Below are 23,752 nucleotides of genomic sequence, written 5' to 3' on the forward strand. Positions count from 1 at the left end.
TCTTCAGTTATGTTTACGATTAAAGGTGATAGTGTTCCTGTATAATTAATATCAGGAAGCAGGAATACAGCAATAAACTGCGAGTCCAGCTGATTGATTATCCAATTGAGAATATAATAATAATAACAATAATAATTATGGATGTAACAAATAAAAATGGTGATGGCTAATAATTTATAAGCATTCCTTACTAGACACACACGCTAGTCATATTGTAAAATTGATATATCCCAAATAGAAGGGAAGAGGATTCTCAAAGTCGAACAACGATCTAATATGTAAGCCTTGTAGCTGTGAAATAGCAGGAAGTCTGATATGTGCGGACGCTTGTATAGAACTTGCAGATACCCCCCCCCCCCCCCCCCCCCCCCCCCCACATAGCCGAGGAAGAAGAAATCTCGTTAGATAAATATCCAGCTATAATCCGAAAGGAGAAAAATATATTTTTCAAGCCAAATTGACGAGATCCGAGAAGAATATGATAATGTTTTTTGAAGAACATCACACAGCTTGAACTTATCATCGATAAGGAAGTTCGCAACTGTATCATTTTCTCCGAAAATAACGAATCGGGGAATTTTTGCTGATACGTTAATCGTCGAGGGTCAGTTTACTGAACTACATTACGACATTGCCTCATTCGTCATCGAAAACAAGTGATAAACAAATATTGATGACAGCTATATGCCTACAATTGTACGTAGTTATACGTATACCACGAAAATCTCTGATGAATCTCGACTCGTTTCTTATCACGCGGTTGATCAGATATTTCATGGTTGATTATACTTCGCTTTCCGAAGTTTCATATCATTAAGAAATATTCGTCAAAAGTCCTCCAATGAAAAAAAAAGGACTTGACATTCTTTTCACCTAAACCGTGTCATCGTTTTATCAATAATAAATTCCACAAAGAAAACTGGATAGTGATGAGCAGGTTGCTTAACGACTTGTGAGAAATATTCGACAATAGTTCACTAAATAGGTCGCAACGTATCAACATTCTTGATTATCAACAGTCCAAGTGCAGCAGCAGTCATATACGAGTGACCGCGTGTTTGATATTACTATAATAATATAATAACTAGGTGTATATATATATATATATATATAAATATATACAACGTATATAATTATACATAAGAAATCCTACACGTACAACGTGCACCGGCATAATTAAAGCGATGACGAATGAAAACAGAGATCATAACGATGTCGAACGAGAATAAAATACATAAGAAGAAAAAGACGTGCGGCGGAGATAAATTCTTCTCGAATGAACAATTTCAACGACACACCGCCTATCCGCGATTATTCACAACCGATCATCGAATCGGTTGCTACTGCCTGCTTTTCCACCAATCAACGATGCGACACGTGTGTACAAAGTGGCGAAAATTATACGGTTCTACCTTAGCAGCACAGGTACGCACCGACACAAACCTGTTCGACGTGTATATTCGTCGTTTTGCGAGCGTTGGAAACGTGTGGGGGGGATTTCGTCACGCTGGGGAATCCCCAGCATACGTCCTGAGAGCGATATAATAGCCATACGTGTAAGTGAAGAACTCGGTAATCGCTTATATTGAAGGTCTGATTTCATATGAAAAAATTTTCCTACGCGCTGATTTTGGCTATACGTGATAATTATCACGCTGTAACGAAGACGGAAGTTGGTAACCTGATTGTAACGATTCAAGTTTCGGTAGAAATCGTTGTTTCGCGATTTCAGGAATGTCTGACGTTGCGGTAAGTTATAATGAAGGAAAATATATTCATATTTTGAAAACTCAGCCATACCTCAGTCACTGTAAAATTGCGACAGAATTTTTTTTGCCCCCTAAAGCAGTTTCGCTCCGTTTTTCGATTTGCGGTTCACCTCGGGATCCACTTTGAGGTCGGACTTTGACTAGTTTCTACTGCTTTGACGTATTCTTTTTGCATCGTCATTTTTTTTTGTGCACATTATCGTACTGACGCTCCGTGGTTGTTATGCGATTGTGATTCAAATCCGTAATCTGAGAAAGTGACGAATATTCTGGGACCAATTCCGTCATATTCTTTGTTCTATGACTGACTCGGTTTCTGCAAATCAATTTTCTTTCTTTCTCTCTCTCAATTTTTCCTGTAAAGTTTGATTCAGAAACCCACAGGGGATTTCTTTGAAACGCTAATGATTCCAAATAACAGCACAATTACGCTTGTTTGTTCTGATTTGAAATTATAACACCACTGCCCTGCATTTTCATACCCTAATGTTCGAAATTATTTTTCAAGCATAGTTTTTATCGGCTCATGAGTAGGACAGAAATATTGAACTGGTTACGTGCTCGTAGATTGACTCATTTTATTCCAAGAACAACCAATAGTTCATCGTGTGCATAAATTACTGCACCGCTATAAATGAAAATTGACGAGACTGCTGAACAGGTAACAAGATCATCTCAAGCCTTAAAATGATCGTACACTTCATGTGTGCAGGAACAAATCCCGAAAATTGAAATACGAAAAAAATGCCATCGAAGCTCACCTTGATAGTTTCTTTGCTCAAGGTCCTGAGGTATCGCAGGTGCAGGTCCTCCAGGTGGTGCGCTTCTCTTCTCGGACGACGATAGAGGGTCGGTCAATGCTCTCGCACAGGTCAAGTCTCCCGAAGTGCAGGCAAGATGAAGAGGCGTGTTGCCATTCATATCTCTGAGGGCTGGATTAGCCCCCGCGAGAACCAAACTCCTAACAATTCTAGCCTGGCGAGTCAACACCGCTACATGCAGCGGCGACAGATGCTGATCATTGAGAATATCCAGGAGGCAGGGATGCGGCGCCATTTTAATCAGCGGTAACGCCACCTCCAGAAAACTCTGGCATATAGCGTTGTGCAGGTGTCTGTAAAGTCAAAAATTTTCATTATAAATAGGCAAATCTATTTGTGCGAGGCGAAAAAGAGAAGTGAGTGATGGAACATTTATAACATGCTTCGGACCAACAGATCTATATCTATATATGTATGTTGTCGGCTGCGCTGCTGAATATGCTTTCAGCGAATAAGAATTCTCAACGTAATAAATAACCGATAACTCGTGTGTTATCTTGATCAAACACATATTCTGTTATCTCCAGCAAGCGAGCAGCTTGAAAAGAACACTGCAGGCTGGAGTTCAAGTATCTGACACCTGCACCGTTCTGAGTTTTGAAGATAACAACAAATCATCGATCGTCTGCATAATAATATGCCAAAACCAGAAAAGTAAGTCAAAATACTTACGTGTCGCCGTCGTCGTCCTGCTCCATGTAGAAAGCCGTCCAATCATGCTGCTTGTGCTGCACTTGCCTGTAGGGAATGTTGGCGATGGATGGACCTGATTTGACGCAAGTAGGCTGCTGATGTTGCTGCTGTTGAGAAAGCTGCGTTGTTACAGGTGTGAGTTCTATAGGTTCGGCCTGGACCTTGCCTCCGAAGCGGTTGCAGTTTTGGGTTTTCAACGACAGCAGGCTGAGGTCGTCGCTGAGACCGAGGTCGACGCCGCTGTCGCCCACCACCATTGGTTCTTGGGTGACAGGGAGCTGTATCGACGAAGCGCTGTCGATCTCCAGATCGCCTCCACTGACGGTTAAATTAGTCCCAGACAAAAAGCCAGAATCGACGTGACCCGAGTCGAATCGTTCGCCGTACTTCTCTCCATCTGTAACAGTCTTCTCGTTTTTTTCACCACGCATAGAGTGGGACATTTTGACAGTCTAGACTATTCTCTTTCCGAAATTAAAGTGCGATGTCGTATTTTCTTTGATTTTCACTTCCCGCTGGTTCTTGGTATCGTTCACATGTACACACAAACACATGCACACACAACAGAGAGAGCCACAAACCACAAACGAATTGGGGCGATACGAACTAACTTTGAACAAGGCTTGATAATGGTAAACAACAAGAAAGAGGCGGTCGGTGTTTATCACTAAGTTACGGACGTACGTAGACGATGTCACTCCCGCACGTCACTCACACCACTCTTCGTGAAATTGCCCGACAGTCAACGGTAAACCGACAACGATTGAGATAGAGAAGGAAAACGCAGAGGGAGGGATATTAGCGCGATGGAATTCCTCGTGAAAATTGATGCCGCCTGGTGGGGGGGGGGGGGGGACAAGATGCGTACCACGTGGTACGACGGAAAACAAGATAGGATCGACGAAATTCGCCTGTCGAACTGTGTAATTAAACCGCGATAACTAGACTCGGGTTCAAGGTGAGAAACACCGGCGACCCTGATGATATTCAGTTTTTCAGTCTCTTCGTATTTTACACTCTCATTTGACTAACGTTTCTTTCCAATTACTGTTATTATTATTTTTATCGTTATTATCGCACAGAGTCGGTCGCAATCGCGTAGTTATTGCGACGATCGTTCAACATCGGGACAGCTGCGGTGAGCGATGATTTTTCGTGTGTCATAATAGGAATGAATGGAATATCTGCGAGAGGTCGGATAGGTCGAATTTCGTTAGGGTTTCCGTGTCAGGCACGTGTTCGTTCGATATGATCACCGATCGGATGTCCAGTCAGTCGCACATGTACTTATGCACGTCTGGGAAATAGGTTACCCTTGGAGTGAACTTCGCGGTCCTGCTTCCTCGAACACGGCGGGCACTTGCAGACAAATTTCGTATTATCGTCGGAGGTTGCCTCGCGATTTCTCCGCGCTCCTCGTCCTCGTTTCTCTACTTCTGACAAGCCTAAAGAATATCTCTTTCTCCTTCTGATTTTGCCAAAGGGCGTGCGATCATTCGTCGTGTCGAGGAAACACCTTCGTACGCACGGTGATCCTCTGTGTGCGCGCGTAATAGTGTGTAAGTGAAGTGTTGCTGGTTGGATTTTCGTGCGGAATATTCGGCCTTTATTCGAATACCTGATCGCCAACGACGTCTTCCCGTTTTCGTCGATCACGTGCGATGGCACGCCGCGATCACCAGTTTATTATCACTAACGCTGGCACACTTTCTCGTTTAAAACACGCTCCGTCCTCTGGCGCGTGTCGACTCGCCTCGCTTTTAAGAACGGACTGAACAATGGCTGCCCTCGCGACACTACCGCCTCTGACGGCCGAACGGCGAGGCTACGCCGATGGGAAAACCCTATCGGCCTAATGATTCTACCTGCTGTCGCCGCTCCCCGCCTCGCAGCGTTGAGGTATTCCGATATTTTACAAATATTACCAACACGAAGGCAGGAAATCCCCTTGCTCCGCGCCACCTCTGAATCGCTCGACTTTCGATTTCGATTGTTTTTTGTTTTCCTTGTAATATCAGGTAATATTCTTTCGCGTATCTTTCGGTTAAAACGCTTACCGAGCGAGACGTCACTTTTCTTAATGTTCAAACTGCAACCGCTTACGATTGCGGTTATTGGATTTTGCACTAATCAAAAAAGAGATTAAAAGTTAAAAGAGAAATCGGGGATAAATTTGAAAGAAAAATTTCAACTTAAGCAACGGGTAATATAATATAATTGCATATACCTTGTACACCTCTCGGGATTCCCCTTCCTCTGCGCAGAAATATACTTTTACTGATCAAAATTTATCTGCTTCGCTGGACCGTAGAATATATACCCGATATATTCACTTTGCGAATTGATCGGATTTTCTTAGGGAAGAATTGTTCTCGACGCGGATTTAATTATAACGATTTATGATGGAATTTTGCATATCGCAATCGTTTCAATTAGACAGTTATCAGTCAATTGGATTAAGTGAGGTGTAATATTCCTTATTTTATTTTTCGCACTTATGAGAAATTCGGTGGCAAAATATTTCTATCTAACAATAAAGTCTCCGCTTCCAAAACAAGATGTCTTCGATATAGCAATCGTTATAATTAGACAGTTACCAGTCAATTGGAATTAGTGAGTTGTATTAGTCACCCGTTTCTGATATCACGAAAATATTCCTTATTTTCTTTTCCACATTTACAGCGAATTCGATGACAAATTATTTCTATTTAGTAATGAACTAAGCTTTCAAAACAAGATATGTTTTTACCCTGTATTCGATAATTTTTTCAATTTACATGCTTACGTTACACGTATATGAAATTTTTAATTTCCAGTTCTGGATACAGTTTCTATAGTTATAAAAGATGTACGTCTCGCGTTCAATCCCGAGGTTATCGATATTACTGTACGTCATAGATACCACGTAATCGTGTAGTTCAACAAATCGGTGTAAATCCCCGTAAAGTATTCGTATTTTTAAAGGCTAGAGACATCCAATTATTTCTTCAAAAATAGACCCTTTAGATCCGGAAGTTCCGAAGTTGAATATCGAAGGCTGCACCGACTGTACATACATCTTGGGTATGCGGCCTGCGTGGGAGCATCGACTCGATCCTCTTACTTCCAGGCAGGAAACTCGTTTGCAACATGGAAGCGGAGATCGCACAATGGAATCCCACCTCTCAGCGCTTTGTTACACATGCAGAATATGTATACAGCATTATATGCATTCTGGTTCTCAATCGGCGCTTCGGCCATCGACATCGATGCAGATCGACGCCTGCATTGTCTTCGAAAGAAACAGGCTCGTTATCTCACATCTCATTATTTCCGTTCTCACGCCATTCATGTTGCAAGATTTATTCAACATCTGCTAACGTACAATTCATAGTTTTTCTTTCAAAGAATGTTGAATGAATGACTGTCGTTGCTGCAAAGGAGACTTGTAATCTTGAGGTTTTCAGACAGTTTGTACTTTACAGAATTTCTTTGTACCTTTTATTCAGATACCTAGATTGCACTAGTATGGAGGCAGTCTTACAATAAAAACCGGAATGTTGAACTTTCTCCTTTCTTTTTCTAGTTATAGCTGACCTCAACAACTGCTGATAACGATTTTATTTCGGCCGGATGTTTATCAGGCTGTAATCGCATGTTCTGTGCATGGGTTATGTTTTTTAGAACGCGTACGATATTATATATATGTAATATTAAATATCCCTGAGGGAGTTCAAGTCAAATATATTACTGTGACGAATATATCGAATTTAGATTCATGTGTTTGATTAGTCATCGAATCCTCTATTATCTTGCTTAGTAATCGATCGATTAGCTGTATATAAATGGCTAGGAATAATTCCGACCATTGCCAGATAAAACCAATCTGCGATCAATTGTACGAAACGTTTTCACGATGGTCATTAAAAAGAGTAAAAAACATTCCCTGACTTTTCCGTAACCAAAGTCAGATTCTTTCTCTGACTAAAATGTTAAGCAATAGTGCCAATACGAGTAACCAATTAAGTTGTCTATGAATAGATCGGTGTTTAAAAATGTGGTCACAACCTATTCACGGTTGAAGCAAAGTAATTTATATTCGTATATCCGAGCTTAAGTACAGAATACTACATTGTGTAACAAGGAGGTAAACTCGGTTTTTTCAGGCTGAGCGCAAGTTTGCAATATGAGTCGTGGATGAATTCGAAAACGAATATTGCAAATACGCGAGGCGAAAAGACCGTTGCCTCTTTGTTGCACACGATTTTTTATATAAAAAGAGTATGTCACGCCTTTTTTCACGAAGTACGAAATTGAGATTAGGGTCGCGTAACGCCAAATTTGTTCGCACAGTAAAGAAAAGACCACTTTTAAAAGTGTGGCCACCTCATGAAGTCAGAAAATATCCTTCACATGAAGATGGACGTTTTTGAAATCGATGAACTTTTTTTGTAAAATCAAGATCTTGAAAACACATTTTTATGTCATGGTACCAAAATGGTATGAGAATGCTAAATACAATTTTTTTTGTTTTTTTTTTGAATTTTTGTTATTCAAAAAATAAATTTATCTTGAAATTTATTTTTAATTATGATTTCTTGTAGTAAAAAATAAAATGAACACAAGCTCCTACTAGTAAAATTCGATTTTCTTTTTGTTTCAAGAGACAACAAATCAAAAATATGTCGAGTGATAATATAATTAATTTTACCACTATGAAACAACTGCCCGGTATAATATCGATATTTATCACGAGAGTAAGATTTCATGACTACGAGTATACTTAATATGAAGCTCTATTTTGAAACTAATAAAAATTCACTGCCAATAAACAATTGAAGGTTGATAGCTAGCTACAGATTTCGGAATAGAGAGATAAATCAGATTTAAAAAATTACCGATTGATAAGAACGCAGTCTGTTGAGCAAGAGCGTAAGCCAGAGCTAATAGAAGCGAAATTTGAAAATGGAAATTATCAATTTGACAATGCCTAATGACTTACGTCAAAGGTTATTTGTACTTATCACTAGTTTTCTGTGAAATAAACAATACTATGAAAGTAATATCGAAATATGACAAGAGATACGTCATTTTCCTGAATCAATAATGTAAATTTTATGCAAGGTTCTTGATATTGAGTTTTTATTATCTTTCTTTGAATTGAGGATCGTTTTCTTCATTTTACTCTTGAACTAAAAGGTAAATTGAATTTTACCAAGACGATGGTTATTTTAATTTTATTTTTCACCACAAGAAACCGTCATTTAAAATGAATAAAAATAAAATTGTTGCTCCGTATAAAAACGTACTTATTACGTAGATAGAATATGTTTATGGAAACTAGGGCATCCTTTCAACTTATGCTAACCCGTGAATCTTGTCCACTCCATTTATTATACATCTATGGGTGCACGGGGCTAAGCGAAGAATTATATACCCGAGAAGCAATTTTTCTTTTACGGAATTTATAAAAATTTCCCTCGTCTATACTACGAAAAGCACTTTATTTCTCAACACGATTTTTATTAATTAAATATGTCTATCACGCGATACTTTCGAATTTTGATTTTTCGTGGAAGAAGGTTAGTTTTAATCGTCCCGCCGGAGCATGGCACCGTTCATTTTCCCTGATCGATTGAAATATTCCCCGACTTTTCGTTCGTTTTCGGGTTTTCCCTGACGAGTGGCCACCATGGACTTCGCTGCGAATTAAGAAGATACAACATATTTGTTTTACACAAATAATTAGAAATAGAACAATATGTTATTTCCGAAAGTTAGCTTTGCTGAATTTATGAAGCATAGTAAAAGTTTGAGTACAATTTTGTTTTAAGAAACTACGTTTTTCCCTGACTTTTCCCGGCAGACTAAATTCCCTGACTATTCCCAGTTTTCCCGATTCACCCGGTGACTCGCCACCCTGTATGTACGTGATTTGAATTCACGTACGCGTCCGCAAGTTTGTGTAACCTTTATTTCTCCGTTGTTACTCGTCATCTGTAATTAGAACGGTGCACAAGTGCGTCAATTATGCGACATATGCAGTTTGGCGTAACGAAGCATGGCTTTCCTCCGATTCTCAGGGCGATGTCGACCTTGATTAAATCGAATTTCACCCCCGCTTACATTTGCTCGATAAGCGTGAATCGAATAGTAAACGCAATTGGGAAATCGCGTCGGTCAGTCTGTACAAGTATTCAATTATTCCTTCGGGCCTTACCGATCGTTTCGGCTTCGGAGAAAATCAGCGTCGAGGTTCCGGTATTCCTTCCACGGATTACATATAGTCACTTAAATTCTTCGCGAATCGATGAGTGGTAGTGAAATTTTGAGAGACACGCTCTTTCCATGAAATACTTTTGACTTGTCAGCGGTGTTAATTGCGGGTTTCTTGAGTCAACCGCAGGTGCATGTGTACATTAGAGTGGTTAAAGAAAATCGACTATTTTTTGCTAAAAAAAAGTGCCTTTATGGCGGAATTACGTATATAACATAGTACTTGTAATAATTACAAAATGAATTGGCTTAAGTTGAACATTAATCGAATAGCATAATATTATAGCGATTGAAATGCTTTACAAAGAAAAGCCACAACATTTTGCGGTAAGTCTAGTATTTTCGCCGTTAATCTCGAAAAAAGTGAATCATTGCATGATTTCAACTTTAACCTTGAATAACTTTTTAAAGAGTTTACTTTTTTTAAAAATCATACGACACCCTTTTGTATACCATTGAATTCCCTGGAAAAATATGTATCGAATATTTATGGACATTGCCTCGTTACTAAACTGAAAAATTCAGAAATAACTAAAATTATATTCTCAAGTTAATAAAATGAAACATTGCGTTCACGAACCACTAAATATTATTATTAAGGGCTAGAGTGATAACAGGCGTTTTATTTCCTGTTCCTACAACTATTGAACAAGTGTCATTGAAAAAAAGTACTCAATTTTTCTAAATCTATCTGCTTCCTCGCTGGTAGCCGTACGACGAAGATCTGAACGCTTAGGAATGTCTTTTAACCCTGATGATGGCTGGCTCGGCCCAACCGAAACGTCGCTAAAAGAAGCCTAACGGCTTTAAAACTTAACAAAATTTGACCTTCCCCGCCGAACGTCTCACTCATAAACCAGTCTAGTGTGCATTATGTCAGGCACGAATGGTTTTGCCGAGCCCCGAACCAAACTAGGGTGTTTCACCCGGTCAGCTAACTGCTATACACATGGGCCGAGGGTCGTGTGTTCGACGACTGGAGGAACGGCTACCGAACGAGGGGTTTACGATAGTCTCAAGGGTGCGTGGAGAAGATGGGAGGATGGAATAATTCAAGGTACAACGACTATGCCAAGGTGAAACGAAGCCGTCGGAAGTTTACGGAGGCGGAACAAAGGTGTCGGAATTTGTTGGAAGTAGAATGGCGGTCTTATAAATGATGGGGATTATTTGAATACTGCAATCCTGATCGTTTATAAAACCTTCATTCCAATTCCGACAAATTCAATACAACCTATATGAGTATTACATTACAGAATAATTGTTCATATTCGTGCAACGGGTTTTTTTGGTTTTTTTTTTTTTTTTTTTTTTGCCGTCACGCGAAACAAAAACTTTTCTTCAAGTAAGATGTGATCTTTATTCAACGTCCAAGGTCTGTCGATTAATCTTCTTGAAAAGTGAAGACTCTTTTCCCCCCGAGTTGCTAGAATTGCTAGAAATATGAAATTCCGAAAACGAAGTTTACCCATGTTTCATACTCTCTGAACTTGAATCAGTGAAAATTTAATGACTCCCAGTTACAGGAAAAATTCAGTGATATAAATAACTACTTGTACTTATACTTATACGATAAAAATGATAGAAGCAAAAATTTATAGCTATGATAAAAAATTTCGAAACTTATTTATCAACATAAAAAAGACAAATACAAACTTTATAAGCAATAAATGAATATTATTGTTATTTTTCTATGTAGACAGTCGAAATTTATTTAAATATAAACTCAAAAATTAAAAAATAAAAAATTCTCCTGACCTGCGATTAATCATTATGTTTGAACAAAAGTGATTTAAATTCGAAACTGAAGTTTCTTTAATTGTTATTTGCAATTAAACACGAAGCGGTCTGTACATCTCCTTAATCTCCTAATAAATGTGTCGATGAATTATATATTTATGTCTGCTGTGATCTATGTAATGCATCATCTCGAGTCTCACATTGTCACTACCAAGCCGATACTTTTGCGGTTTTTCCTCTGATGTTTCGTTTCCTGAAATCTAATACGCTTCCGATGATAATCGTATCTTCAACTTTGCACGTATTACGTTATCGCCTTGTGAACACAACATACATCGAACAATCCGATTGTTCGCATGCGCAGCATGGATTATTGTGATTTTTATTATTGTATCCAAGGTAACGTATCACTCACTACAGTCTTGAAGGTCTTGTCAGTTATTTGATCAATCGCGCATGGAAAATGCTTTTAAGTGCTACGTATAATATGCTAATGCAGGAATTTATGCACGCAGGTAGTAACAAAACAAAAAAAAAAACAAAAAAACGTAGAAAAATTTTGAACAAAGCTAGAATGCGAAACGATTTTAAGATGAATGTGGTAATGGAAATTTTAACGTTACTCCCAGGTAACGTTTTAGTTTTAAATATTACATGCATCGTGGAATGGATTTTAGGTATGATGGCGATACGTGTCATCGAATAAATATGCATCTGTGCAGATCGAACGGTTCATTTCTGAACCTTCGGCCCCACGATGCGTGGGTACAGACCTGCAGTTGGCTCCTTCCTAAGGCATGTTGCGAACTGTGTGTTCTACGTTTTCACACGCCAAAGCTATATATTATATCTGGGGAAAACCTGAGCAAGTTTATTGGTGCAACGGTGCATGAATGAAATAAGGTACTTATCTCTGGGTTTCGACAAACATCTGGAGACGACCGTCCACGTCTGGCGGAGAAACGTGACAAAGTTTTGAGGAGTCGATTATCGTTCAGTAAAAACGCGCCTGAGATAAACGTCGAAATTTTTCCAGGCTTTAAGTGTCTGTATTGTTTACACGCCCATCCTTAGAACGAGGCTAAAGCCATTTATAAACGACCTCCGTTCCTAGTTTAAATACATATCTAAAGCTTCACTAGCAACGCCTCAAAAATTTTATTGCTCATCGCGTGATGTAATTTTTCTCGATATGCAGTGTGGACTTCTACACACGAGTCGTTAAATGCATCATTAACAATAACCTCGCAACGTGAGATTTTTATTACTGATTGTCGAGGGTCGGGATTTTTGACCTGCAGAATCAGCGCCATTAAGTGCCAGTTTTAGCACAACTTGCGCCTCGGGCCAAGATTATATGGCACCCCTTTCCAAAAGGACAAATTATCAGCTTTCTGCTCGATCCATTAAAGCGGACATAAATCAACAAACCCATGTGAAAATTTCTAAGACTTTTCGTCAGCTTTACCCAGAGCTAACGACTTAGATTTAGAAAGTTTTTGTAGCTCCTTTTTTTATACTTTTTTTTTTTGCTTGTAACTTTCAAATTATTTTTTTGCTATGAGAACGAAGGTTGAACTACAGCTTTTGATGACAAAGAGAATTTAACGAAATTTCATTTTCCACAGATTTTCGTCAGCAGATACCAAAAGCAAATCCGCAAAATCGAATTTTTTCGCAATTTCGTTTACGATGGAAAGCGTTGCTGAGTTAATGAGCCTTGATTGTGCAATCGTTGATCGTAAGTAAGTTTTTATCAGTTTAAATTTTGAAACACTACGTTCTCTACTGCCTACGGTTAGGGGAATAGTAGCGATAATGAGGAACGCGATCCATACATTCGGATACAGCTCCTGAATATTACGCTGGCTTGATAACGGAAAAATGTTGTTGAGGCTTATGAGCTTATTACACAATAAACTTCCGTACGTCCGAATCGGAATCAACTGCAAGCTTTCGTTTTAAATTAGCACAAAAACTTGCATAACTTCTTTTCGTTCGAGGATTTTTTTAAGATTGTACAAAAAAGATCATGATTCTGAGAAACAGAAATAGCTCCCTGATCTACTTTTTCCTTTATTCGCTGTACAATTTCAGCGCTGTTTCATTTCCTCTGTCTTGTTAACTCAGATTTATATTGTGAAAGGAATTACTTGTACAAACATTTCTTTCACTTCTTAAAAACCACTAACAATACTGACGAAAAAAGAAATGCTTCGTTGTTTGAAAAACTACGCGAATAAGAAGAGGAAAAAGTCCTTTCTTCCTGCGTACAAAAAATATTGTAACTTTATATCGCCAAGTATATTGAGCAAATTTCAAACGTAGAATAATATACGATTTAGTGTTTGACTTGTTTTAACGATATTGTGAATAAACTTGTTATAAACACGAACGTACATAAATATCTTGCGACGGTCAATAAAAATCAGACAAATTATCGGATGAGGAAGTGAAGAAAACGGCCATTATGAAATCATATTCACCTTCGAAGTCCCAATCGGATCTGTCAGGTGCTAATTCGCTGGTATAATATACACTCGAGACTTGATCATTGGCGGAAACAACGAGTCAATGACAGCCGAAATTGTTCTGTCGTTAAAAATTTTATCACAACTGTAACCTCGCTCAAAGTTATAAGCACCGAATCAGTCAAACCGAATTGCACTTTCTGATTTACAGTCTTACATTAGCGTTACATGTAACAAACAAGTGTCATCTGATTATTTAAAGTACAATAAGTGATAGTAATATAAGCACAATTGGGGTCAAGGAACTTAATTGCTCTCAAATTTTGCCCCCCCCCCCCCCCTCCTGCCCCACAAAAATTAAGAACAAGTGCTTAATTTATGGCGCCATATGCCCCGCGTGGTTTCATCGTGAAATTACCGACGTTCGCGTCTCGTTTTTCCCAGCTTACATTCGAAATTCTAATTGACAGCTTAAGCACGCGTGTCAATTGAACTGGAAAGGTCTGCATGTTCTTTGGTGTCGGGGAATTTTTGGATTATTTGATAAGCCCGGGGTTTTTCCGCGTAACGTATTCCTCGATCTGCACATATTTACGCTTTATCGCGAATTTTATTATTCGTGAAGCAATACAATAATCAAACAACAGCGTTTAAAGAGCTGCAGTTTTTTCCTCAAAGTTTACCACTTCGCTCAGAAAAAAATCGAATAACTTCGCGCGTTATATTATGATATTAATTGTTTTGATTTATCTTTAATGTCTTCTCGATAAAGTCTGCGAAATTTTTTACAATTGGCAGATTAGTTGAAAGTCCCCGTGCGGTAAATAACCATTGCTGGTTTTCCATTTGAAATTATCTCTCATCGTTTATTTCTATGTTTTTTACAGTCATTATACAAGTCATAAGCTACAGCAGAGTTCAGAGAGGTAATAAAATGGCGTGTTGAAAAATATCTTTCAAGATTTAGAAAATCGTAAAATATGTATTATATCGATGATCTTATCATACTTGGCGAGTCCCCAAATCATAAGATCCCATTTTGCAGTTGCTTTGAACTCTAAACCTAAACTCTAAACCTCCTCCAGATTTTGCGACAGTTTTTTTTTCAATATTTATTATAAAGGTTTTGAGTAGCACCTTGAAAAAAATTTTTTAAACGAGCTACACTAACTGATACCTACATACAGCTTAAAATAATGACTCTGGATCAAAACTTACACGCATACATTCATTCTTGTTCCATATAGACAAATTGCTTTTATTTTTTGAGACAAAAGGCCAGTAGTACAGATAAGCGCGTATTAACAGAAAAAAAATCTTTTCATTGTCGCCGTTATGACAACGAGAAATTAAGGAAGTAGAACCAGCAAATATATTTGTGTATCGTATCTTAAAGCCATGTGATAAAAGAATGATAAAAATTTTTGTAATCTTTGCGGTTACCACTGCAACAATGAACTGTTTCATAGCATATTAATTTCACAGAATTGAAATGTAAACCAATTGACGTACCCTCATACACATACATATAATACATTGTAATAAAAAAGTACAATCATAGACAGAAAGATTCTCACCAACTGAAACACTGTGAATTTTGAGTCCTCCTGTAGATTTCAGAATTGAATCTGGCATTTCACACAACTATCAACAACCATATTGCACGTGGTTATACGCAGAAGTTGTTTTGAAAAGACACGTGTATCGGTAAACGGTGTAGTTTGAAAAATTAAATCGGATCGAGTCACTTTTTTCCGTAAAATTGATTTAATTATTCACGATATGTTACAGGACCGGGCGTATTCGTAAAGATTCGCTGCACCAGCGAAATATGAGAATTGTCAGCGACGAAGGCTGCGGAAAGAAACGCTTCCCTGCTGTCTCGCCAACGAATGCGACAGCGACTGGACCTTCCCCGAGCTATTCGACTCCATTCTTTACTGGTCTGCAGCACATATGCCATTTCCTTGTGCCCGCTATGTACGCACCTATTGGGCGACCACGTAGCCCCGGCATCACTCTAAAGCCGACGAACCGTTCGAACAACGGTGGGAAGAATTTACCGGGTAGGAAATTCCTGCTGTGGCTTCAGTTGGCTGGGAAATACCAAGAGACCGTACCCCCGGTAAGGGGACCCTCCAGTCTTTCGCACCCCCGCCGGAAGGGGCCCTTTTCAAATTTAATGCAGCCTGGTCGATGCACTTTCGAGCCTGCGCTGCAGTCAAAGTCTCTTTCTTACCTGCCTACCTCCTTTTCTCCCTTTGTCACTATCCAGTCGCCCAGCGAATTTCTGTATATTTCCTCGAGTTACGACGTATTTTAGACGGAGAAAGAGAATCGGTTGCATAAATCGAACAGCTGCGAATCGAGATATTTAGGCGAAGAGTAACGAATATAGGGTAAATAAATTTTGACAGAATTTGAATAATTGAATCGTAATCGGAAAATGTATTGCATACAGAGTGAACTGCTAACTACTAGACGTTTTAATGCGCATGCGCTAAAATTCAAGAGCAAGAGCAGTTGTTTTGTCAGGGCGACCAACATTTATAAATTTAGATGATAGATCACCCTTATGTATGTAACTCACGATATAACCTGAAAAATGTTGGTCACCCTGACAAAACAATTGCTCGTGCTCTCGAATTTCAGCGCATGCGCACTAAACTATTCGGTTGTTAGCAATTCACTCTGTATATGTATATATGCATGACTTACTTTAATACCTGACAGTTTTTCAAGCGAATTTCCTTTCCCGTGCGAAATGCGATCGGATACGGATTTATCCGTGCAGTTCGACGCAGTCTGTGAGTCGATCTAAAGTGCATTTTACGGCTCTCGCAAGACGTTTCAAAATTCAAGGTCGGGTATATATTTCGATTTTGTTTCTTCTTATATACAATCGCTTTGCACAGCTTCCGACGGACAGAGTAATGGCCACAGCGATAAATAAGGCGCAGCGTAATTGAAGATTTATTGAAACCTATCTCAAGGCCTGTTCGAGAAATAGGAACCACGAGAATCGTAAATATTCGTTTTGGGCAACTACAATTTGTCCGGTTCGTGAATGAATGTTCAAGATTAAATCTGTCGCCTTCAACACAGATTACAAGCGCGTAATGAATAATTTATATTCGTGTATTGTTTTCCTAAGAATATTCTGTACATAGTTGCACTGAAAATCGGGTAAAAAATTCGACGTGATAATGCGATGTAAATAATGAGTGTACAAAATATAAAAACTTAATTTTAAAAGCTCATGAGAATATTTATCATCGTATTATTACTATAAGTCCTCTGGTACTTATAGATATATACATGGAGACTTACAAGGATGAATTTGCTATCACGGGAGACAGAAGATTTTTATAAACCATCATCATACGGAATGAAAGAACATTTACTTAAACTTTATAAATTACAGCTCCAAGCGATTTATTCACGTTGGAATAAGTATAAAAAATAAAATCAAACTCTTGCGAAAGATTGTATAATTTAGGTTTCTGGCGAATGTGAGGCAATTCGGAAATTCACGAAGTCACGTGCTGCAATACACCTTGCCTCACCAGACCTTCACACTCAGCGCGTGGCAATAAGTACTGGCTATTTTTCTTTAGGAATATCACCTCCCCATCCTCCAGATCCAATTTTCCATAATCAACTAAACATCGTACCTGCAATTCCGCAAAAGTCACCTTGACGATAGGAAGAGAAAACAACCAACAATGGTCTTGCACAATATTTGGCAAGTCATGACTGTGACTCTGAAAGTTCTATGCTACGATAACCTTGAATAAATAAAACTCCCAAGGATTATCTAGAACATCGTAATTGCAGAATGTCAGAAAAGACTTAGCGGTTATCATCAATTATCTCCCCAATTAATTGATTATCCATCTCCAGTTCAACACAGGTTTACGCAATTTACTTTTGTGTACACAAAGGATTTAAAATTCAAAACTCTGTTACCTCAATGTAAAGCGACTTTGGAGGTGTAACGTCAGTGGCTAAATTCAGCCCGTAATTATCGCCAATGGATCTCATATAAGTAGCTAAAGCTTTGCTGTATGATGTGAACCACTGTACTTCTGGTTCGGAAAGCAAGGATTTTATTTCAGGTGGTAAAATACTGCCAAATTCCCACCGCATCTGCCTTATTTTCTGCAGCCTGTTGTACAGATATGCCAAAATGCATCTCTTGTTCCTGCTTATTGCCATGTGACGAACTCGCACGGAAGAATAGTTTGGTGGATCCGTTGTTGGATTTTCTCTGCGACAAATAATAGTGGTTAGTAGTTTTTCCTGCTAATAAATGTACAGGCATTCCAAACTATTAAGAATTACTGCACAGCTGAGTAAGTGTTCAGTTTACTTTCAGACTAATTATGATTTCCAAACCAATTTCAGATTTTTTAAGCAAAAGTTTCAGTAGTAATCACTTCGGAATAAGGTTTTCATAATGGATAAAATTTGCAGAATTTAATTTATGATTTAGCGACTCATGCCAAATTAGGACGATCTTTCTGTAGTCGATGACTAAGTTTTGAATAAACCCTGACGTTATTTCCAGGAACACTATTAAGTTGCTGTGAAAATTTCTCATGATTGAACATCCTGACCATGACGGTAATAAAAATGATTAATAATAACAGAAATGACGTATATTATCGGCGAAGTAAATAAAACAAATACCAACATATCATCGAAATTAGCTTGACAAAGAATTCGCATTTCTTCTAAAACCTGCCGGATACCGTCATCCTAGAATACAAGCAAATGTATAGCGCGTATTTTCATAACCTGAACCAATGTTTACATGATTTTTACGGAACTCAAGACCTGTTACTCACGTTAAACGGCGGGATGCCCTCAGCGGAACGTTCGAGTTCCTTTATGAGCTCCAATGCTTTTTCTCCGAACATAGTACAAGCGAATACTTGTTCATTAATAAAATGCAATTTTCTATTTGCTACGCGTACGCAGTCATTTGTTTACAACCTGTACGTCACATCAGCCGGTACAGTCAGTTTGCTTTTGCGTCAATTTTGAGTTGTACGATATTAAGTGGTTTCGTTGGCCTATTCTGTTAGATCAGGCCAATGAAATTACATTTAGTGTTGAATTGTCCCAGAAAATTAACGTAAAAGACATGCAGCCTATACTGTACTATACCGTTGACTGAAGAATATAAAGACGGATATCTCGGGGTAAATTTTTGTGATAGGTTTTCGGCGTGCAAGTGCTCAAAGTTGGGTGAAGTTTGCGTTCAGTATCCTTCGATCGGCGGATTATCATTTCCGTTTTTATATTTCTCGTTTGTAAATGGGAAAGTGAATTTGGCAACACTTTGTCGATTTCTGTATTTTGCATGTTACAGACAGCACGATCTCACCCAGAAACATCTGTTTAGACCGTTTAAAGTTACGTTATGTTAGGCTATTTTTCGATAATTTGAGGTTACGTTTCGTGTTTGGTGAATGCGGTTAGGTTAGGTTAAAGTACCAAAAATGTCGTTCCTCTTACGAAGCATTTTAACAAAACTTGAGGGATGTTCGGTGGGTCGAATCGCGAGGTTCAGTTCTCTGGTGACTGAAAACAACGATGCAATAGAAACGGAGCCAATTATTTCGATAAGCGAGGCGATACAGCAGGGGCGATTTTACGAAAAGCCGAAGCAAGTATGGCTAGAAAATTTGGACACGATTGAGGAAAAGAAGCTCGGTCTGATGATGCTGCATCCAGAAGTGTTCGGGGCTCATCCTCGCATTGATATTTTACACCAAAACGTGAGATGGCAGAGGATGTACAAATTTGTCGTAAGTTGAATTACTGCTTTCAAAGCAATGTCTTTTCTTATATTCACGCTACCCTTTGAATATGAACTAAATTTTTTTTACTCGGATTTTAGTGTTACGCTCACACGAAGACGAGAGCTGAGGTAAGGGGAGGCGGGCGAAAGCCCTGGCAACAAAAAGGCTTGGGTCGCGCTCGACACGGGAGTATACGTTCCCCCTTATGGCGTGGTGGCGGCGTTGCCCATGGCCCACGGTCACCAACAACGCATTTTTACATGCTCCCCTTCTACACCAGAGTCTTAGGCCTCACTTCGGCATTGACAGTAAAGTTCGGCCAGGACGATCTGCACATTGTGAATGATTTAGAAATTCCAACGACAGAGCCTGGGTACATTGAGGATCTGGTTTACCAAAGAAATTGGGGACCGTCCGTATTATTCGTGGACGTACCAGACATTATGCCGAAGAACATCACCCTGGCGACTGATGAGATCAAGCATTTTAATCTCATGCCAGTCTATGGTAAAAATTTCCTTTAGATAGTTTAATCCATGTCCCTTTGAAGCGCGAGACATCGCTTACAGATATCCATATTATGTGCACAAAAGTTCGGTCTTCTGTTATTTCTTCTTTTCCAGGCTTGAACGTTTACAGTATGCTGAAGCACGACACGTTAGTTCTCACAGAAAATGCTGCTCGAGAGATAGAGAGCAAAATACTCCTGCAGTTGAACAGAATGAATGATCGGGAGGTGACAAAGAAGTTCCGACTCAATCAACAGTGAGGCTATTTAAAAATAATTAGTGTTTAAATTGTGTATAAAATTATTTCTTAGAGAATAAAGGAGGCAGTTGTTGTCTGAGAAAAATTACATGACACAGTTCATTTTTATTTTGTCGCCTTTTTTTTTTACTAAATAGATCTGTGTGGTTACAATCACAATTCTGAATTAATCATCACTTTGTTTAAGGCTAAACTTACATCTACGTTTTACATATTTATAAATTGATTAAAATATCTTTTCCAAAATAATGACATTCTTTCCGTTAAGGATTTCGTTCTTTCGACAGGCATCACATATTCATCAGTTTAATAAAATCGTTGCAATATAGTTGAATAATTATTTAGTATAATACACGATATCATCATTTTTACAATAACGAGTGTGTTTATGTCCAAATTCATATAATTATTAATAATGATTAACGCGTTTAATTATAACAAAGAATCATGGTAATTAATCATCTCTTTTTTATTGCCGACGTGCTGCAGCTTTTTTTCAATATCGGCTGAAAAAAAACGATAATTTTCATTACACGATTGTTACGAAATTGCAAAATGTTTTATTACACAAATTCCGTGTACACGCATTACAAATCTTGTACAAGGTTCGAAAAAATGTTTCGTTTATTTTTAAGACGAAATTATGATTGTGAAAATCTGGGTTGGGAAACACAGCAGCATTTCTTCATATACTTATAATTCTCAGCGTATAGGTTTATATCTTTTCCTAAGATGTTGCCAATGAGCCTTCTAAGTGTTTGCTTTGCACTGGTCTCTTGTGAATAAACTTCCTTAAATTTAGAATTGGATTTATCACTGCAGAATACGCGACATGACAAAGATTCAGTTCTGTATTTTTCTTCAATTTTTATACCATGTAGTCGATGTCTTTTAAAGGCATCGGATAAAGTGAGAATTGATTGCGAGCTATGAGTAGTATTGAAATTACATGGCAATTTGAAATTTGTTGAGCGTGCTAAAACTGATTCAGAAACACTTTTCAAAGAATTCTGTCTTCTATCCAAGTCAGAACTCAGATTTGCATTATGCCTGACACAATCGTTTAAAAATTGTTTCTTAATTTTTCTTTCCTTTCTTCGGTATATCTTACGTTCCTTACAATCCAAAATATTCAGAGAATCGTACCAATTATCTCTAAAATTTGCACTTATTTTGCACATCATGTTATTTTGCTGAAATCCAAGTAATGCAGAAATATTAAATGAACACCATGGATATTTTACCTCAATTCACTCATGATTCTGTACTAAAAAAGACTTAGAAAAAAGGAGTAAGGGCAAACAAATTAGGAGTTACTTACCCGTGGATTTGGATCCAGTCCAAGCATTTTTTCCCTTACCGCCCACCTGACTCCAGCATGATTCTCCTCTCCAGGCAGAGCAAGCTGCTTCCATTCTTCTTTGTACTTTTGATACAGCGCGACTGGATCAGACTTTGTATTCGTGCAGGATCTATGGGACTCTGGCTGAAGTCTCCAGGGCCTTATAACTGGATAAAAAAAAAATCTAAATTATGATCAAGATACAGCGAAATAAGAATTATCCAAAATTCTACCAATGCAATTTAACTTTTTGATCGAGGTGAAATAATTCGCTCCTCACATGATTTTGGTCTTGATTGAATGGAGCTTCTCGATGGCGGTGGATTGGCATGAACTTCGGTAGTTTGACTGCGTTTGCAATTTTCAGAGATAACTGGAGCACTGCGAGAACTTGAAGCCTTTTGTCCTGTGGATGATTTGGCAGGGGCGAGATTTGTTTGTTTCAAATTTTGTTCAGATCTGGTGGCTCTGCTCCTCGATTTCTCCAACGATATATACTTTGTACTGTCTGTGGACGCGCCGGCACTGTGATTTTGGCTAATATTATTCAACCGATCGAAGTGACGATGAGATTCATTGATCAAACTCGAGGAGCTGGTATTGTATCCGTTGTCTGAATTGAGGCTATTTTGTCGAAACTCCTCAGCCCAAGAGGTGTGCGTTTTAGCTGAGCCAGTTTTCTTTGCCGGTATAACGTAGTTGTGGTGATTTTCCTTTGCTATTTCGTCCTCCTTGTCTTTGGGAAAACAACGGATTTTCACTGTTACTAATTTGCAAGATGAGTCATCATGAAACGTTGAAGATTCTGACGATATTGTACTTTCTGTCCGGCTGTTTAAACACCCTGTCTCAGTTTTATGCTCGCGCAGTACTTCTCTGTACAGCTGCTGCTGCCGTAAAAGGATTTTCTTCTTCGTATCCTCTTTCCACTGCTGTCGCTCCCTCTCTCTTATTTTTCTATGCATTTTCAAGTCTGCGTAAGATATAAAATTACATTAGATTTTCTAGATTTGAAGGTATAAAAAGCAAAAATGGATCACGGGGATGCAGCAGATTGAAGCATAATCGTTGGTATTAGACATTTCCAAGAATCTCTGAGACTTGTGCAGGCAGTTGTGTAGAACTATTCCAAATATTTATCGAATTACGAGAAAAGTACGTGATTTTAGAACTGTTTCAAAATCTAACCTCTCCCAAGGATTTTAGCATAAGAAATCTACCAAAATGAGGTTTTAATGACGAAAAAATTGCGAATGGGGTAAATTCTGGCATTTTCAAGCTTTAGACTATTCAAAGCATCGTTTGAATTGTACGTTACAGGTGTGTTTACGTGTAGAGAAATAACGGTTATGAATTCTTCACCTTTCATGAATGCCTTCAGTTGCTGTGCTGTTATTCCGACAAATCCGAGAGAATTTAAGAGGGACAATACTTCCCGAGGATCGTCTTTCTTGTCTGCCATTGTTCCAGCGATAAGTTATAATCAAAATCTGAGGTAAATAATAGACTACATCGCGAGCACGTGACGAGAAGTATCTTTCAAAGACCGCGAGTATCACGCTTCGGCTCTTCGCCACGACTGGTATTCGCTAAATTCGAGCGCTGCGATTGGCCGAATGACCCGCCATATTGAAACCTGCGCAGATGACATGCGCAGTACAAGTACAAATTCTAATTTAAATTTCATTCGAACAAGGATTCGAACGACCATTTTCTTTCGACTTCGAATATTTACGTATTTTATCCGACTGCTGCTGAGTTCGTCACAGTTTTGATTTAATGATTCGACTTGAATGACTACTGGATTCATAAATTGTCTAGTATCATTGCACGATTTGTTTTGAGATTAGGGTTCTACGCAAAAATATGTAGTTTTACATATCGATGTGTCCCGGGATGAATTCTGATAACATCGTGATGAAATTTCAGACAGTAACTTAATTGTTCCTTGTGTACTTTCATCCCGTTTAAAACGCTTTTAATTACTATTTTATCAGCAATTCAATACTACTGAATAAATGTAACTGTATAGAATTACGTAAAGATGTCCAATCCGTAGATTTGAGAATATTTTCAAAATTCA

At 38.5% G+C, this 23,752-nt stretch overlaps 4 protein-coding genes and 1 long non-coding RNA gene across 6 annotated transcripts in view; 2 read left to right on the top strand and 3 right to left on the bottom strand.

Annotated features, from left to right (window-relative positions):
* LOC124214956 (NF-kappa-B inhibitor cactus-like) overlaps nucleotides 1-15,657 on the bottom strand; it is a 30,835-nt gene extending 15,178 nt beyond the window's left edge. The window contains exons 1-3 of the mRNA XM_046617751.2: nucleotides 15,327-15,657; nucleotides 3,263-3,680; nucleotides 2,531-2,883 (exon numbers count right to left, since the gene is read on the bottom strand). Coding sequence (XP_046473707.1) covers nucleotides 2,531-2,883; nucleotides 3,263-3,680; nucleotides 15,327-15,384 — 829 coding nt within the window. The 5' untranslated portion in view covers nucleotides 15,385-15,657. The remainder of the gene's footprint in view (nucleotides 1-2,530; nucleotides 2,884-3,262; nucleotides 3,681-15,326) is intronic.
* On the top strand, nucleotides 12,051-17,004 carry LOC124214962 (uncharacterized). Its single transcript, XR_006882241.2, has 3 exons — nucleotides 12,051-12,181; nucleotides 12,907-13,019; nucleotides 15,541-17,004. It is a non-coding gene; the product is annotated as an uncharacterized lncRNA (long non-coding RNA).
* A 127-nt stretch (nucleotides 17,005-17,131) lies between these two features.
* On the bottom strand, nucleotides 17,132-19,030 carry LOC124214960 (DNA replication complex GINS protein PSF1). The gene is made up of 4 exons (XM_046617758.2): nucleotides 18,600-19,030; nucleotides 18,446-18,510; nucleotides 17,719-18,019; nucleotides 17,132-17,423 (listed from the first exon to the last, which is right to left on the bottom strand). Exons 1-4 carry the CDS (start codon nucleotides 18,669-18,671, stop codon nucleotides 17,280-17,282), a joined length of 582 nt encoding a protein of 193 aa, XP_046473714.1. The 5' UTR covers nucleotides 18,672-19,030; the 3' UTR covers nucleotides 17,132-17,279.
* On the top strand, nucleotides 18,809-20,415 carry mRpL4 (mitochondrial ribosomal protein L4). The gene is made up of 3 exons (XM_046617757.2): nucleotides 18,809-19,565; nucleotides 19,658-20,066; nucleotides 20,183-20,415. Exons 1-3 carry the CDS (start codon nucleotides 19,257-19,259, stop codon nucleotides 20,326-20,328), a joined length of 864 nt encoding a protein of 287 aa, XP_046473713.1. The 5' UTR covers nucleotides 18,809-19,256; the 3' UTR covers nucleotides 20,329-20,415.
* LOC124214957 (putative uncharacterized protein DDB_G0291608) lies at nucleotides 20,408-23,248 on the bottom strand. 2 transcript variants are annotated; one of them, XM_069134078.1, is made up of 5 exons: nucleotides 23,032-23,248; nucleotides 22,490-22,642; nucleotides 21,950-22,405; nucleotides 21,649-21,836; nucleotides 20,408-20,833 (listed from the first exon to the last, which is right to left on the bottom strand). In XM_069134078.1, exons 1-5 carry the CDS (start codon nucleotides 23,129-23,131, stop codon nucleotides 20,786-20,788), a joined length of 945 nt encoding a protein of 314 aa, XP_068990179.1. In that variant the 5' UTR covers nucleotides 23,132-23,248; the 3' UTR covers nucleotides 20,408-20,785. The 2 variants fall into 2 exon arrangements, with proteins under 2 accessions (XP_068990179.1, XP_046473710.1); XM_046617754.2 differs by having other exon boundaries at nucleotides 21,950-22,642.
* Between the last annotated feature and the right edge of the window lie 504 nt (nucleotides 23,249-23,752).

This window comes from Neodiprion pinetum, chromosome 3, assembly GCF_021155775.2.
Source record: "Neodiprion pinetum isolate iyNeoPine1 chromosome 3, iyNeoPine1.2, whole genome shotgun sequence".
In the NCBI taxonomy this organism is placed as follows: Eukaryota; Metazoa; Arthropoda; class Insecta; order Hymenoptera; family Diprionidae; genus Neodiprion; species Neodiprion pinetum.